This window comes from Hirundo rustica, chromosome 9 (genome assembly GCF_015227805.2).
Source record: "Hirundo rustica isolate bHirRus1 chromosome 9, bHirRus1.pri.v3, whole genome shotgun sequence".
NCBI classification, from domain to species: domain Eukaryota; kingdom Metazoa; phylum Chordata; class Aves; order Passeriformes; family Hirundinidae; genus Hirundo; species Hirundo rustica.
Genome location: NC_053458.1, coordinates 19269752 through 19286908, shown reverse-complemented (window position 1 = coordinate 19286908; position 17157 = coordinate 19269752). Strand labels below are relative to the sequence as shown.

Sequence of the window (17157 nt, the reverse complement as noted above, 5' to 3'; positions counted from 1 at the left end):
CTTTGAGGGTTGCACAAAAGCGCTATCCTCAAAAGTATCTTTTGTCTGTTGCCAATGTTGATCAGTGATCATTATTAGCAGACATCACTATCTTGATTAGATTCTTACTGTAACCGTCTCTGAATTGAAATTACGTGGTTTGATCCCTGAGAAAGCAAAAAACCCTCAAACCTTGATTCACTCAATAAAAGTTGGATCCCAGGAAACATGTCTCCCATCATGCATTCCATTCAGAATTTCAACATCCTCTTCTGCTATTGTAAAATCAAACACCTGTGGGAATATATAATTAACATAATGAACACAGAATCAACAACCTGATATATATTCTAGTGTTTAACTGACCAAGATTCATTTAAATTTGAGGCCCAATTTTTATACATTTTTCCTTCTGAATATTCTTCTTATATTTTGTCATAGAAAAATACTCCATCAAGCTGACAGGTTCCACTGGGTCTTTTGCTCCCTTAGTGACTCATTTTTATTTGCAGACTGTTAAGATGGTTTTGTAGCACTCTGGCCTCAGGCAAGGATCCAAGACAAGGGTAGTATCAAAGCTGCTTTTGACAACCCTCTCAATTGTCACTGCCAGAAGTAGGTATAGGAATACCCTGACAGCAATCTCTTTGGAAGAATGAGCTCAGTATTTCACTTACATCCCAATGTTCAATGTTTGGAGTGTTACAGTTCTCTTTCTCAGAACTTTAGACAAAGAGAATTTTTAGAAGGTATCAGGACATTCAGAAAGCTAACAAGCCAAAGACTGTGTCTGTCTTTTCTATGACTTTACTTTGACAAAACTCTCACAAATCTGCTAAATACAGAAAGACTACTACAGTGCCTCAGTACTAACTCAAACTTGAAAGCAATCACCTGTCTTCAAACACAGGTTCTTACAGCCACTACCTTCTCCTGTGGCCACACTTGCAATGTGAACGATGGTGTCAGTGCTTTCTTAGCAGGTGTCCTATTGAGACATTATCATCAGGAAGTTGCTTCTGTTCTCTTTGTCAGAGCTCCTCTGTGCTCAATAAAAAGATTCTGTGGAGCCTGAACTGTAGCCAAATGAACTCCTCCCATCTTGCATTATCCAGCAACCACTCTTCTGGAATGATCCTTGTAGTCAAATCTCAGTGCTCTCTCAAGTCTTTTAAGCTTAAACCAGGGACCAGTCAAAGAACTAGAAACCCTGTGTATTATATCCTGAGGGTTTAATGAGGACCAACTTGACCAGGAGTGGTAGACACTCAGGCCAGCACAAAAACATGAAGGAAAGAAAAAGAAGGGAGATGTGATAAACAACACTCAGTGACTGTGCCAGTTCCTTCCTTTCTCAATCTTCAGTGTTTTAAGTTCAGATGTAACACATTCCCTCAGCTGTGTGAAATGAATTGGTGGTGCCATAGAGTAAACTCTGTAAAAGGTGAAATTAATCTGGATTTCAATTATTATCAGGGAAAATCAAAGTATATGGAAGGATTTTTAAACTGCTTTTGTTCTCTGATCTGGTTCCCAGTACTGTACCACAAGCAGCTGTGCTTGTACCACAGAAGGCAGTGCGTATGTCAGAATAAACAGTCAAGGCAGGAGATGTATAAACAGGCATGGCCACCAGCAGAAATTCTCATTACATGTGTATTGATTCACACCTCCACACACACACACACACTCACACACACACAGAGAAGGATAAAAATAGCAGACAGAAGTTTCCTGTCCTCTTGCAAAGTTTCTTCTAGATTTGCCATAGCAGTTCATACCCCTATGGTATTTTTGGAAATAAATTGTGGTTTTGCCTACTCTAAAGAAAGAACACTTTCAGTTTAGAGAAATGGAGAGACAAAGCAAGTAATGAATAAAAACTATTCAACAAGAAAAGGAAATTTTAAAAAGGTGCAGGGAAGGAATCACGCTGCCAATTCTCATTCATTCCCACTTTTCTTTGTCCTGCCCCTTCATGCTGGAAGCTTTTCTACACACTGAGTAGAAGGAGAAGGTAGGGGAAGAGTCAGCGCTTGTAGGACTGTGATTTCCTTGGAAGGTCTTTATGTTGGAGTTATCCCCAAGTGAGTTTTAAAGCTTTCATAAACTGTTATGCATAGCATCCAAACTCCTTCCATTTGACCTATGTGCCTATCACAAAAAGAATGTAACCTTTATCAGATTTGGATGTTCTACAATGTTCTACACGTAATATATAGAGCTATTAATTACAAAGATCAACTATAAAAGGTCTTCTACAGATTTTTCTTTATACACAGTGATTAGATGTCCAGATTTTTTCTGGTATTTGTGAGTTACAGTTTTTTCCTAAGTCATGGTCATTTCATGGTAGCATCATTTGCCAATTTTGACTGAGTTACCCCAGTTGAAGGAAAATGGGAAGGCAAACCATAATATTAAAACCCTTCATTTATCTTAACCGCTTACTTGGATCTTAGTCAGACTTGAGTGCATAACCAAATCTTACCTTGCAGTTTTCCTCTATCCGTTCTGCCTTTGTTGACTTTGGAATAGTGACAATCCCATTCTGAAAAGAATTATGCTTCTTATCACTAAAATCTGCAGATTTTAAGAAAATTATCTATCTTCAAACCATTACAAGAAATTCCTTGCATCTTCTGAGGCTTTAATTTCATAGTCTGGGGGACACTGACATTTCTCTATGCCTTTTACAACTGCACTTATATACACTGTATCGATTTCCAGCACATTACGTGGTGTATATAAACTCAATACATCATTTCAGTGCTTACTACTTTGTATTGAATGACAGAAATTGAATGATGAGGGATAATGCTTGTAACATTTACTTTGGAAACACCTCTTATTGGTGGCTATTATTCTCTACAACCAGATTATTTAAAATAATTAATATTTGAAATACTGGCGTGATTTGTGTACTACATTCTAAATTTCCAGTACAGCCATCAGTTCACACAGTGTCAACGTACTGAAAGCAGAAACACTTTCTGTATAAATTCTGGCTTGATGCACAACCCCCAAACTATTTGCATGTTTTTCCTGAGAAAGGAGATACGTTTTTATTACCACCCTCCATTACCTGTATGCTCCAGCGTATGCAAATCTGTGCTGGAGTTCTGCCATATTTCTTCGCCAGCTCAATGACTGTAGGATGAGTGAGCGCTTCACCTTTGGCTAAAGGACAGTAGCCTTCAAAAACAATATCTCTGCTCCTACAATAATCAACCAGCTCCTGAGGTCTTTGGAAAGGGTGGTATTCAACCTTAGATAAATAGAAATAAACTTTTGGTAAAAACACTGAGAGTACATTTTTTAGAAAACATCAATAAAAAATGAAAATAATTTCTCTCTTGTTTTAAAAATAAAACATGCATGAAGTCATTGCTTCTGGGAAATAGATGTAAGGTATTAGTTTTAGAAGATAACATGAAAGGTATTAATCACATATTTTACCAGTAACTGGCACCACAGTATTTTATTTTTCCTCAGAAACAATGTGCAGTTACCTGCCTGACCTGCAGCTGGACTTTCACTATTGCTCTGTTTTCAAGATATATATACAAATGCACAGTGGAAGTCAGCATCACGTCATTTTACTGGTGCTTTGAGACCAATAAAATGGTCTTTCTAATGATCTTTGAATTGCCCAGGTGAGGGGAGGGGGCTGGGCAGGGGCTGGGTTTGCAAGTGTCCAACCAGAACAATTTGCTTAGGGCGAGGACCTGACCTGTTGGCATGGACTGCGCATGGCAAATCCTGCATTCTTTGTGTGGTCTCACCATCAGCTTGTGCAGGGAAGAAATCATGCTGTGGAATGACGTGTGAAGGAGATCCTTTGTAAGAAGGAAGATCACAAATTGCCAAGGATCAGTTAAAAGAGGAAAAGTAATAAGCTAAAAAGACACAGTTGTTGGGAGCAAAAGGAAAAAGAAGTTATCGGACAGTAATGATCTCAGAGGAGAGACATATTCTGGCACGTAGGTAAAGCCAGAAAAGAAACTCTATAATGTTCCTTAATAAGTTATTTAAATAATTATTTCACAGTATATTCATTGGGAGAAGCATACATTACTCTGCATTTAGATGCAAGTGGGTAGTGTTTTCTTATACAAAATCATGTGATGTATTTTTGTGACTGGTCATCAGCACTGTTCCAGGGACTGAACTCTTATGCATTTTGAAGAAAAATACTCTTCTGAGCAATTACCTCAATACATGGAATCTGGAAAATTTCTCCTGTCTCAAAGAGGACAAATGAACCTTTCCTGTTTCTCATCTTTAGTACATGTTGTCTTTTCAGACAACAATAGTCAGGAACAATAGGCTGGCAGTCATTCAATATGAGCTGAGAAAAAACTGTGCCCCTGGAAGGCTGGGCTGAGTCAGCCTAAAGCTGCTATGATCTAAATTACTAGGTGGACTCGGGAACAAGGTTCAAGCAGCAGACATCCATGTCTTCAACCTTTGATGTTTCTTGACCTTTGAGTACCCTTTGTATTTCATGTTTATATGTGTAAGAGCAGTGCTTAGGTCATAGAGTTATTCACTTGTTTGCACCTGAGCTGGATATGAAATAGTCTCGTTGTATCTACGCAAAACTACGAGGGGAGAAATAAAAGAGCAAGCAGGGTGTATTACTGGATTATTACACGAGCAATAAGCAATTTTAGCAGATGTTCTTTACAGTAAGTATAGCAAATAACGTAGCTCAGAAAATATTAAATAAAGAATGATGTATTTAGGATCAAATGCTGAAACTTGTGCAGTGCCTCTATGGCATCATGTGACTCATTCAGCATTTACTACTAATTAAACTGCAAGTAGAATTTACCTGCTGGTCTAGTAAGATTCCAGGCAGCACAGTTCCAGGTTTCACCAGAAATGTTTAAATCAAGAGCAGTATGCTGAGATATCACCTGCTTGCTTCACATGCAGAATACATAGCAACAACTACTTCCCACCTGAAAAGATCATGCTTTGTGCCTTTCACTGAATCTAGAGACTCCCAAATTTTGTGAATCAAATCTTTGACACATGCAGTTTTGTGCTGGTAGAAGCAAGTATTTTTCTTCTTAAACATACTACTAAAATCATCAAATGCATCAAATAAAATAAGCACTTTTGAAATAAAATTTTTTAAATGAAAATATTCTGGAAGGTTCTGACAGCATCTGAATGCAAGCCACTAGGATCCTGAGCTACAAGAGGCATAAGGTGAGTGGTCAACATTTGCTTCCCCTCAAAATAACAATTCTTGCTTCCTGTCTTGCCCCACCCTTTCTATTTTCATCACCAGACTTTTCTCAGGGGTGAGCTGTCTGTCACATGATGGCAGAGGAAGATCTTGATCTTTTCTGGCACTGTAACCTGACTGATTGGCGTGTAAAAACTGGCATCTCTTTAATGAACAGTTTGCAGCTCACATTACAGAACTTCACAGCTGCTACATGCTCAGCCACAGGGGACCTCCAGCGAAAGCACTGGTCTTTTACAACAGTCACAGCAAATGGGGAAAAGTTGAGCCTATTAACAACCCTGACACATGGCCTCATGTGTGACTAGAAAGTCACACCTCAGATGGTGGTGCACAGAGACCTTGCTCTCTCCACCCTGCTGTGGTCCTTCTCACGTGATAAACTTTCTGCACATCTGGAATTCAGTAATTTTCTCAATGGAAATGCCGTCTTACAATTTTTTGTCTTTATGAAACTGAAATAAAAGCCTGTGAATATTTTCTATATAGAGGAACAGTTTAGGTGAGTTTATGTACAAAGGGGTTGCTTTCTAATGTCTCATATGCATTTCTACCTTGTACAAATTTACACAATAGAGCTCAATATTAATGGCAATATCAACAACATAACCAAGTCTCTCTGAGGTCATTACACAGTAATTCACACTTCTCCAGGAAAAATGCTGATGAACATTCCTACATGGAATTCATAGAGGAACAGTTTATATTTGGGTTCAGTGCATCGCTTTAATAAATGAAACATATTTATTAAATGCTTATAAAATATATTTTTTTCCCATAATGAGTGACAGGGCTGTGAGCCTTCAGAGAGACTTCAAAGATTTCTTTGAGCATAAATCCAAACTTCCTACTGCCAAGTCAATTACAAAACTCTGGCACACAAACCTGGAACTTCTAGTTTGTAAGTTTCATTCTACATGATGCTAGAATAAAGTACCATCATTTTACAGTGTTTACCAGTACTTTTAGTAGTATATTAAAATTTTTAAAGGTGCTTGCTTATTAATAAATAACTCAGCAATACCCTATTCTTGAAAAGACAGGCCTTTCCTACTGCTTTAAAAAACATGATGATACTGGTTTTTTCCCAGGAACTGAGAAGAAAGGCAGTACTTAAAACTTGGGTTGTAAATCAGAAGTATTTCTTAGTTCTCCTGCCTCCCTACCTTCTCCTCTTCACAGAAAAAAAAAACAACTTTCAATTTTAACATCACAAGGGGACTGTTGTAAGAACACCCTGAATTCTAAAAGGGAAGTATTTTCCTCCACTTGTTTCTTCAATATTTAGACTTTGTATACAATGACTATTGGCAAACGTTTTATATTCAGTAAGTCCATCGAAACAATACAGTATTTTATGCATAAATGTAGTGAAAAAACTATTATATAATGTGGACAGTAAAATAAGAATTCAATACAGCATTTCCCGTCCCAATTTGAATTAGAAATTCATTATTTATTTGATGGTACTTAAATGAACTCACCATCAGACTCAGTAACTCTCCAACACTAGGCAAGAAACAGAATACATACATTTTTGAGGATAAGCTGAAGTATGGTTTATAAAATTCCTTTAACTCTAAAAATGTATAAATTAATGCTATAACAAAATTGTTTAAGGTGGAGCACTTGCCAATGGTATGGGTAATTCATTGTTGGTTTTTGCTTTCAATTCAGAATGATGCTGTGTAGCATCTCAAAGAAATGCCTAGCAAGGGCCCTCTCCTACCCCTCAGCATCACTACCACCTCAACTTTTTGTCTTCTCTTTTTTAGCCTCAGAAAAAGTTTTGTCAAATAGCACCAAGAAGCAGCTTGTCTCTATGAACACCACTGAAAAAGCAAGACTGGTAATATTTTGACACTGTTGGTAAAACCAAAATCGCTATTTTTTTGGCTTGCAGTGATTTAGTAGAACATTGAAAAGCTATTATTATTTAACAGGCAGCAACAATTCATGCCAAACTCTAGTAAGTCTATGTAGATGTGTATTACTTGAACCTTGGGAAATTCACCAATTATCAAACAGTCATCAACATGCCCACTTTAACACATTTTTCAATGGTTTATTTTGAATAACTGTATTTAAATATTTTATACGGTTTTACGCTAATTTAACATTAAATGTCCTTTAGTAACCTTCAGTATAGTGGACAGCTAAAATCAGAGTTATTTGGTTCTGACAGTCACACTCTGAGCAACACTTTTGTGGCTGTTAATGACATTAAGCCATAAACAGCTGCCAGAAATCCCGGCCACCTGTACAAAGGGGGAAAGCGTGTGTCTGCACTCCATCCATTCCAGTTCCCACATCCCTGTCAGCATACACACACTTTCTGTGGCAGGAGGTGGAAGGAATGGGAGCACGAACTTCCAGCACAGCTGTAGGCAGAAACCTGCAACAAGGGAACATTTGTCGAGCGCCCTGGCAGCCTGCCGGTACGTAGGTTGGCCATCCTAGATCTGCCTAGGGCAGCAAAAAAAATTCTGCCAGGGCTGTCACAGCACCTGCCTAAATGAGGAGTTCACTGAATTTACGTGAAATAGGAAATGAGGGGGGAGCAAGGGAAGGGCACCCTTACATGGATATGCAACTGAGGCTTTCAGTGTTGCTTACAGGAAATACAAAAGTATTTGAACACAGGCTTCCCAAAAACTGGTTCACTCTGAAGATGATAAATGTTCTGTGACTCTTGAATTTTATTTCTAAACTGGTTATCATCAAAAAACTGTCACAGGGACCATTTGCTTGTGTCTTATCCCCGGACTCAAACAAGTAGACTGGGAAAAACTAGATGGGACAAATATGAGGAAGGACTTCCCTACCCTTCGGGTCAATCTTCCTGAATGGTTTTCATTAAGCAAATAGAAATGAAAAAAGAAATTGCATGACTAAGGAAATAGTTTGGGTGTAGCCTTTCACGGATAGGAGTGGGGAGGAGGTTGCTAACCAAAAAAACCCAAGTAAAAACCCAAACCCAGGTACTTTAAATACATGTATCTACTCACCTGATTAACGTGTGGAGTAATCACACAGTCCTCCTTTAGTTGCTCAAGATGGCTGATAAGAAAATTGCTTACACCAATTGATTTACACAAACCTAAAGAAAAACAGGACAAGAAAAAGTTTTGGAGCAATCCTAACTACTTGGGTGGATGATTTGAAAAATATAATTTTCAAGAGACAAATTTATTTTTCACATCATTTCTGTAGAGCAAAATACCGCAAAGGAACACAGAAAAACAGCACTGAAATCTAGTTTGACAGTGTTATCTGAAAGCATGGTTCTGTCACAGTTACATTAGGAAACCATTTTATAATCTAAACACACTGGAAAGTCCCCAGTGTATAAAAACTCTAGGCTAAATTCTGGGAAAGGCTAACGTAGTATAAGCAAAGAACAATTGGACTCCACCAGAATGAAAAGAAGGAAATGGTGTTCCAAGCAGCTTGCCAAAACTAAAGGAAAGTGGAACATTTGCTGAAGACTAAAACGGTGTGAGCAATACAACCCAAGGACACGCAGCCCAAATAAACCATGTCACACGGCCTATTTTCTATTAGATCATCACAAGATGTTACGTAAAACTCAGTGTAAAATCTTCAATTTAATGAGCAGTATCTAGCAAGGACCAGGAAGCTTACAACTGTAGCTAGATTTCTCAGCTCCTGACAAGCAAATGAAGTCAAATGGGACCCAGGTGATATGAAGGATATTTTTTCATTAAATCTCAAATGTTCATGCATGTGTACAAATTAAGAGCTGACAGGCCAGAAATCAGATGTCTTGCTTCAAACCTCAGATATGATAAAGGCCAACTCCCAGCCTTGGCCTGCCACCACCTTCAGCCCTGACTCGTCTGGGATAGTTCAGTCCTTCTGCTTTGCTAAGCACAGCTGGCAAGGAAGGCAGCTGGGGCAAGGCTAGGAGGGTCTCCTTAGGCTCCTTGTGCACTCTGTGCACCATGGCTCAGACTAATTTCTTCAATACATGAACTTTGGATTGACTTGAGCCGCATTTCAGTTTGTAATGCTAGAGATAGAAAATCTGTCTCTGTGTGTGAACACAGAAGTCTGATCACTGTTGTTAATCCAGTATTTATTTGAGCAGATCAACTCTATAAAATGCATAGACATGTGTATCTATATCCAAAAAAATAAATTACATTTTTCTATTCCTCCGTGAAATTCTGTAAGTGAAGTTACAGCTTACTGCTAATTTGTATAAACAGATGGTTAAAGTCCTAAAAAAAATAAAATCAGCTTTCACATATTTTAGCATCATAAGCTAAAGCATAAACTGCAGCAAAAAACCCAGCATACATACTACCGCATTTAATATGGCTTCTTTCGTGGAATTCCAAAAGAAGAAAAAATATAATTAACAACTAAAATGTCAGTCATCTTTCCCTTACAGAAATTATCATTGTTCAAGATGTATAACATAATTAGGTAAAAAGCTACACTATAGTGATTTACATAATTTGTATGTAATCTGCCAGAAGGAGCAAAAGCTGAGCTTTTGACAAACAACCCCGGAGTGTCAACACTAATAAATCATTATGCCACAGCAGTCAGAAAAACATGATTTTAACACAATGGTGAACCAAAATATTATACACTATTGTTGAAAGCTAAGGAGTTATGAAAAACATGCCATTATTGCCCTTGAAGAATAAAGCTTTCATTTCAGGTTGAAATAAAACAAAATTTGGCCACAGACGTGAAACAGTACATTTCACAAAAAGCTTCCATTTTTCCCCCTACAGTATACTCTAAGATGTTTTGCTTCTAGCATATTTCTCACAGGAGGCTTTGAAGTCTGTTCCATTGTGTTAGATTTCCCATCAAGAAATTTCAGGTCAGTTACCTTCTGCATTAGAAGTCATCTGAGCCATTCCTACTAAAATCAGTATTATAGCATTCATGTGTTTAGAGATATCCCACAGAGAAAGCTTCATTCAAAACTGCCAAGAAAGTAAAATCTTCCCCAGAAAACAGAGAGATAATTAGAATTTCAGTGTTTTTATAGAACCAGTATTTTCTTAAGGGAATTTTTTAATGGAACTTTTTTTAAGGGAATACGCTTAAAACATTTCACTTTCATTAAACACACATACTTGGTTTGGGTGAAGTTAGAACCATTCATTTCAATTCCATTGCTTTGGTGTTACTTACAGTTTAATATATGACAGTTAAAGTGTTTTGACTTTTGCATTAAATTGCAATATAAAATACAAAAAAAAAAAAAACAATTGCACATTGTATTAAAAACTCATATTTCAATGCATGGTGGAAACAGGAATTCAAAACACTAGAAAACAGAGCTTAAATTTGAACAATCAGTCAATGGATTCTGCTCTAGAGGATTGCTTCCATTTGCCTGATGGAAGATTAACACAGTTGCTTTGCATTGTCCAAATCTCAGAAAGACTGCCTTTAAGAAGATTATACAGAATTATTTCCACATTTACATCTTCTGGATTAATTCCTAAGAATGAAGATTTAAGAAAAGATGGGTAAGAAACAGAAGGTCTGGTTAGCTCCTGGGCTTCATCTGACAGATTGACACTTGTCACTATGTCTATCAAACAAGACCCATGAAATCATATCAACAGTCGAAGTAAAAAACCTGTATATTGAGAAACTTGTGCCAATTGGTCCTGACTCATTGCCTTGAAACAACCTCGGAGATGCAGAGGACACATTTCCTTGTATTTCCTCTCTCGTGGAGCACCAAGGTAAATTCCCTAGAGCTCCTGCCGTGTGGGTCTCAAAAATACCAGAATGCTCTTGAAAATGGGGGCAAGCTTTTTTTTAAAATTATTTTTCCCAATTTAATATCTGTTTAGAATGTTTAAAAATCTCATTTCAGACAATTCAGGCACAATACATGTTGTTACAGCTGTTGTGATTGCAGGTGGTTTTAAAGTCCATACTTCCTTTTAACTTAATGATTTTAACTAGTCCTGAAGTTCAGGTTTCCTGAGATAAAAGTTTGCAATATATTAGCTACAGTCCCTCTAGAAAGTACCCTTAAAATATACATTTTTACTGTCTTATGTACAAACTCACAGAGCTTTGACTCAGGGGGAGAAAGCATCCTCCTTATCTGCTTGAGGAAATTATTGGTCTAGCCCCTATGAAGCAGATTTTGAGAAAGTGCCAGGTGCAATAAACAAAGAGTTTGCAATTCCCCATTAGCTCCCAAAGGCTCCTGTTATATCTTCTGAGGCTTTGTTGTATTCCTTGCAACTCTGACTTCACAGGCTGAAAGAAAAACGGAGGAACACTGGGTCTTTTATGCATGCTAAAAACTGACTGACCACAATGCTGGAACAGAAAATTTCATCCAGCTTCGAAAGCCTGTCATGAAACTCTGCAAGACACGTCAGAAAACATATGGGCAAAATAACAGTTGACTATAATGGGGAAAAAAGTAAGGATCTCTCCTATTCTGCACAAAAAAAATCTTGACCCCCACCACATTGGTAATTTCACCACACTGTATTTCTCCCAGCTACTGTGAAGCACTACATCATGCTAATGGACTGGTTTGCAATATAGTTGAGTATTAAGCTTAAAGTATTTTGTATTGCAACTACTAGAATGATTTGGTATTTTTCTCTTTACTCTGTATAATACCAAATTATACAAAGTTTGATGGGCACTGTTAGTCTTGCAACAGAAAAGCATAAATATACTGTCTTGGCACCACAACACTGTTTTAGTACAATAGTGAGCCTTATCTTTCTCCAGCACTACTAACGACTTTTATCAAACTTCTAAATACCCTCCAGAATATGAAATATACAAAGTTCAGATGAAAAAGATTTTGTAAATTACAAAACTGGATACTGGGTTTGTGGAGCCCATTTTCCTCCCCCTCCCTGCTGCTCTACATGAGTCAGAGCAAGGGAGAATTCCCACATCGAGTGAACAGTGCCCATTCTGTTATATCTTCTATTCAGGCCACAGAATAAAAACACAAATGGATCTACTTTTCACAAGAGGTCAACTGCAGTCAGTGTGTTCTTATTAAGGAAGGTTGCACAGGTTGGAAAGGTCCACATTCTCTCTGATACGCACGCTGGGTGTAAATTGCACTACTCATAGAAACTGTAAGAGATCTGATTTCAGCAAAACTTGCTAAATCAAAGCTGTAATGCTGAGAGTGCCCCACATGCAGACTGAAAGCCAAAGCCTTGATAAAAAAAGCAGACTACTCTTAGACAGAATCAGTGAGGGATTAACTTCTAAATCTGTGAAATAACACGTGTTCTCACAGCACTGGCTAAAACACACAGACACCAGCAGGCTAAGTGCCCCTCTCTGAGACACACAGGAAGACTGTGGCAAAACCACAAAGACACAAATCATGCTTCCTCCTCCAAAGGATTTCTTTTTAGCCTATTCACTGCCACAGTACAGGTGCTTGTCTGCAATTCTGTGACCATTACTCCTGTTAGAGGTCACCTGTGAACCATGATAAACCATGAGGACGACAGGAGAGCAGGCATGAGTAGAATTCCAATTGTTAATTCCCGACTGAAAACTCATTACCAGCAGTCAGTTTCCACAACTGTTAAATGGCTAACTAAACAGCATAATGCAGCATAGTACTGGCTTAATGCACATTGTCTCCGACCCTGGCTGTTCATTCTAACCACTTCAATGCAATGGTATTTTAGTTATATTGACATATTTTTTATCCTTACAGTTGACATTACAAACCAGACCAGATAAAAAAACCCAATCCACTACAAGGGATAAAATCAATCCCACCATACCTTACTTCTATAATGTCACACACCCTGTGACATGAAAATGTGATCAAAATTATCAGCAACTCAGCTACGTGCCTAGAGGCTAACAGAATATGTACTCATAAAAGAGCACTTTGGAGGTATTAGAGACAGTACATAGGTAAGATTCTAAACAGTTTGTTCCCCCTAAAACTATGATGGAATAGTTTCCTGAACTGGAATACTTTTTGGACTTCCATATGACAGAAGATAATGATTCCCAAGTGGTATGAAGTTCAGAAACCTAACTGATGTTAATAAATCAATGCTGATTTAAAACAGTTAAGAATCTAAGGCTTTACTTCAACATATGCAAAACAGATAAATTATGCCCTTTCCACAAGTCATGTGCATTATTTATTGAGGGAAAAAAAAAAAAGTTATCTTGGACAAGGACATTCCTTTGAAAGATATTTCAACATTGCCTTTTTCACAAGGCTCTTGTATGCACACTGGGATCTCTTGGCACATCTGTATGGGTACACAACTCTGAAGATTTACTTTCAATCTTTTTGCTTAGCTTGCTTATTTACAGTTTTGACAAAAAGTATTCACTTGCTAACAGAAAGGCATAAACCATACACTACAGTAAGTCATGAAACAAAGTCTCCTGAAGGTTTATTTTTACAATTAGAATAACCATTAAGTCCTTGACATTAAGAAAGAAAAAGGAGCAAAACAAATGAGCACAGATGTTAATGTAAGTTTAGATTCATTCTCACTTTTACATCTGCACCAAAAGAACCTTTGCTATGGTAATTCCTTGTTTTTAAATAAGATACTAAAATTCTGAAGGTTTCTTTATGATCTTTAACATAAATATGTGCAACATTTTTTTTCCATGTCTTTACTGTTGTCTTATCTGATAAAGAGGGTGTGGTGCAAAAACCCATCTGCAACCACCTCCCCATGAAAACACATCTCTGAACTTTACTTCTCATAATAACAACCCACAAGACATCCTCATCTGTGCAGACAGAATATTATCAGTGTGAAAAAAGAACCATTTCTAAGCAAATAAGTTACAATGCTTCTGCTTATTAAAACTTCAGTGCAACTTATGAACACACAATCACATATGACTTCTACTCCCATAAATACCCTTGAGGCAAACATTTTGTGGAGCTGTGACACAACAGTTTGAATTGTCAGGTGTTCATCATGTAGACAGATGTACAAAAACTGTATTTGGTTCACTGAACCTTTTTCCCTCCTACTTTTAAGAACAGATAGAAAATGGAGGAAGAAATTTGATGACTGACCTGGTCTACACCTAACAATGAAGATGGTAAGAATATTAAGGTTGATTAGATATCTTATCTCACTTGGAGTTTAAAAAAACCAACTTTTTTCCAAAAACTAAGTTTACACGCTTTAATTACTGGGCTAAACCATTTCTGTTACTTTATGGGACTCTCTTCAAATCACACACATAACCATAACAAAAACATATGTCAAGACACATCAAGGAATTTCTAAGGCAAGTAAGGATACTTCATGTCAGCATAAGCTGCACTGCTAAACATTAAAAAGATAAGCAAACAATTTTAGTAAAATGGCAGTGAGTTCTAGTGGGATCTGAACCCACAACAACCCCCACAGTACAACTCTTGCCAACTTCAGGCAAAAGCCCTGGCTGGAAGCCCTCATTCTTCCCAGAATTTTTATGTAGAGTAATCATGTGCATGTGTGTATGAAAAGCTTGCTGAGATGATGGGCTAGCCACAATGGCAAAATCAAGGTCATCAAAGACGTTGCTTATGGAAAGGGTCACTTTGCTAGGAACAGCCCAATTACCAGTGAGCAAATAGAGTGACTATTCCCCATGTCAGAGCAGCTTGCCACCCTGCTTTCATCTGCCAGCCAACAAATGCCTACAGAGGAATGTTGCAGCTCTCAAGGGAATATATGACTCAATGTATGTATTTTGGAATGCATTCTGTAGGCAGCCTGGCCTCTGTTCTGAGGTACTGGAGAAGATAATTTCACAAAAGGACAATTTTGAGACCACAAAAATTTAAACCATAGCCTTGATATTACAAGTATTCTAGTTGATTTCAGCTGTTACAACAGAAATAACCAGTTATTATGCACAAATGTCTCACTGACCAAGTTTTAGAATTTTTCTCCTCCCTTCTCCCTCAGCTCTGTTTATCCCATAACTCTTTAAAGGAAAACACAAATGGAGGCTATCGAACAAAGACACAGATCTAGAATTCTCTACCTCTCCGCACTGCAGTACAGATAGAGTCTTCTTCACTCTGACTGTGACCTGAGTCATCTGGCTCCTGTAAAACAGCTCCAATCAAACTGGAGCACATTAACAAGTCAGAGAAGATAACAACAATAAAAAAAGAATTTAACAGCATTTAAATAAACTGATTATTAAAACGATGTTTTCTTGAGCTAGTAGAGGTCAGTTTAGGAACAAGTTCTTTTCTGCTACAAATAGAGAGCTATCAGTTTGGGCTATCAGAAGTCACACAGGATTTCTTAATGGCAGTTTTTAGTGCAGGTAAACATTGAATTCCATTCCAAATCCTTTATTTTATACTTTCAGGGTACCTGCTAAAATTCTAAAACCAGTAAAGAAAATAATTCTCCTTTGCCATTCACTTGTTCTTAACTCTCAACATTAAGAAGTTGCAATAGCAGATCAGTAGAAGCTGATCAGAAGCTGACCTCAGGAGGCCGTTCATTAAAAAAAATTCTGATCACTGGGGCTGAATCCCAAGACCAGGTGCAGAATTCTGATCCCCAAGCTACCAAGCTACTGTAGGAGTTGGCACAATTCCCTCTGGAAGCAAGGTCAGGCCTAAATGCATGCAAATCTCAGGGTCTGAAGACATATGGAAGACAACAGACTCTAAGAAAAAACAGAAATCTCTGCACTGAATTCTTTCTTAATCAGCACATGAAGGTCTCATGAATAAAGCAGTGTTGTAATTCATCACTGTGAGAAATAAGCATTCTAATACTTTCTGTATGATTTGGGGAAATGCATATAAAATGTTTGGTTCGTGGTATGGAATGATACAATTGCTATAGGTTTGGATACCACCATAAATGTCTATCTACCTTTGCTGACGAGAACTCTATCACACTTTTCCCTGGGAAGATATTAATGGAAACCAGAAAACTGGATGAGTTGGCTCTGTCTATACAATAGAAATACTACAAAAACAAACTGAAAGTATAATCTTTCCTTTGGAGCAAAGAGAAGATGGTATAAATATATAAATTTCAGGTTAAAGAGGGAAAGATGCTAGAAGAACATTTAATGGACTCTAAGAAACTACTGAAGGATTTAGCCAGGAGAAAAGATAGGTATGTTTAGCCAAGACTCTCTAGCTCAAGGGCAAACCAGAAAGACACAGGACCATGTTCCAGATGCAATTCAGGGGCATTAAAACACCTGAAGAAGGTAAAACTTCCAGGGTGTGTTATTTTAACACAGATAATTAATCTAGTATGTCACACTGTTACAGTAAAAGACAACACTGGCTTTAGAATCCCTAGGAGTGTTTTTGGGCATGCTCTCATATCTGTTATGGTACCCCTGAGGATTCTGGGAAATTGTTTTTTAAGCTGAGGTGCGATCTTGAGATAGCAGCTCAGTTGCCTTAGGCAGTTGAACAATGGATACAAGCACAGGGGAGAGTGCTAAAACATGAAACCTTCTTTCAAGTGTTCCTGAGACTGCAGCCTTGGGGCAGTAACCACATTCTGTTTAGTTTCCAAAGCACGTTGGATCCAAGCAGTGCAGCCCAAAACTTCAGTATGGTGAGCAATCAACTGGAGAGGGTAACCAGATCCCCAACAAACACCACTCAGATTCTCATTCTAAATCGTTCATAATTCCAGTTCACATCATACCAGGACAAAAGAGTCTTTCACAAAATGCTAACCTCAAATCCCTTTTGATGAAATACAAAAACAGTGGTAAGCCAGAGAGGGGATTTTTCAGTGATAGCAAAGGATCTCTCTCACCACTTGAAAATACTACTTTCTCTTTATGATAGTATTCTGATGTTACAGCTCAATTCCAAACCTGCTTTAGCAGTACATAAAAGAAGCCTTCCTAAGCAGCTATGGATCAAGAAACAGTAAACT

At 37.8% G+C, this 17157-nt stretch overlaps 1 protein-coding gene across 1 annotated transcript in view; it reads right to left on the bottom strand.

Annotated features, from left to right (window-relative positions):
• Window positions 1-17157, bottom strand: part of LOC120756495 (uncharacterized oxidoreductase ZK1290.5) — a 46283-nt gene that overhangs the window by 5964 nt on the left and 23162 nt on the right. Inside the window, exons 4-7 of the mRNA XM_040072956.2 lie at window positions 8248-8339; window positions 3065-3247; window positions 2471-2530; window positions 172-273 (exon numbers count right to left, since the gene is read on the bottom strand). Coding sequence (XP_039928890.1) covers window positions 178-273; window positions 2471-2530; window positions 3065-3247; window positions 8248-8339 — 431 coding nt within the window. The 3' untranslated portion in view covers window positions 172-177. The remainder of the gene's footprint in view (window positions 1-171; window positions 274-2470; window positions 2531-3064; window positions 3248-8247; window positions 8340-17157) is intronic.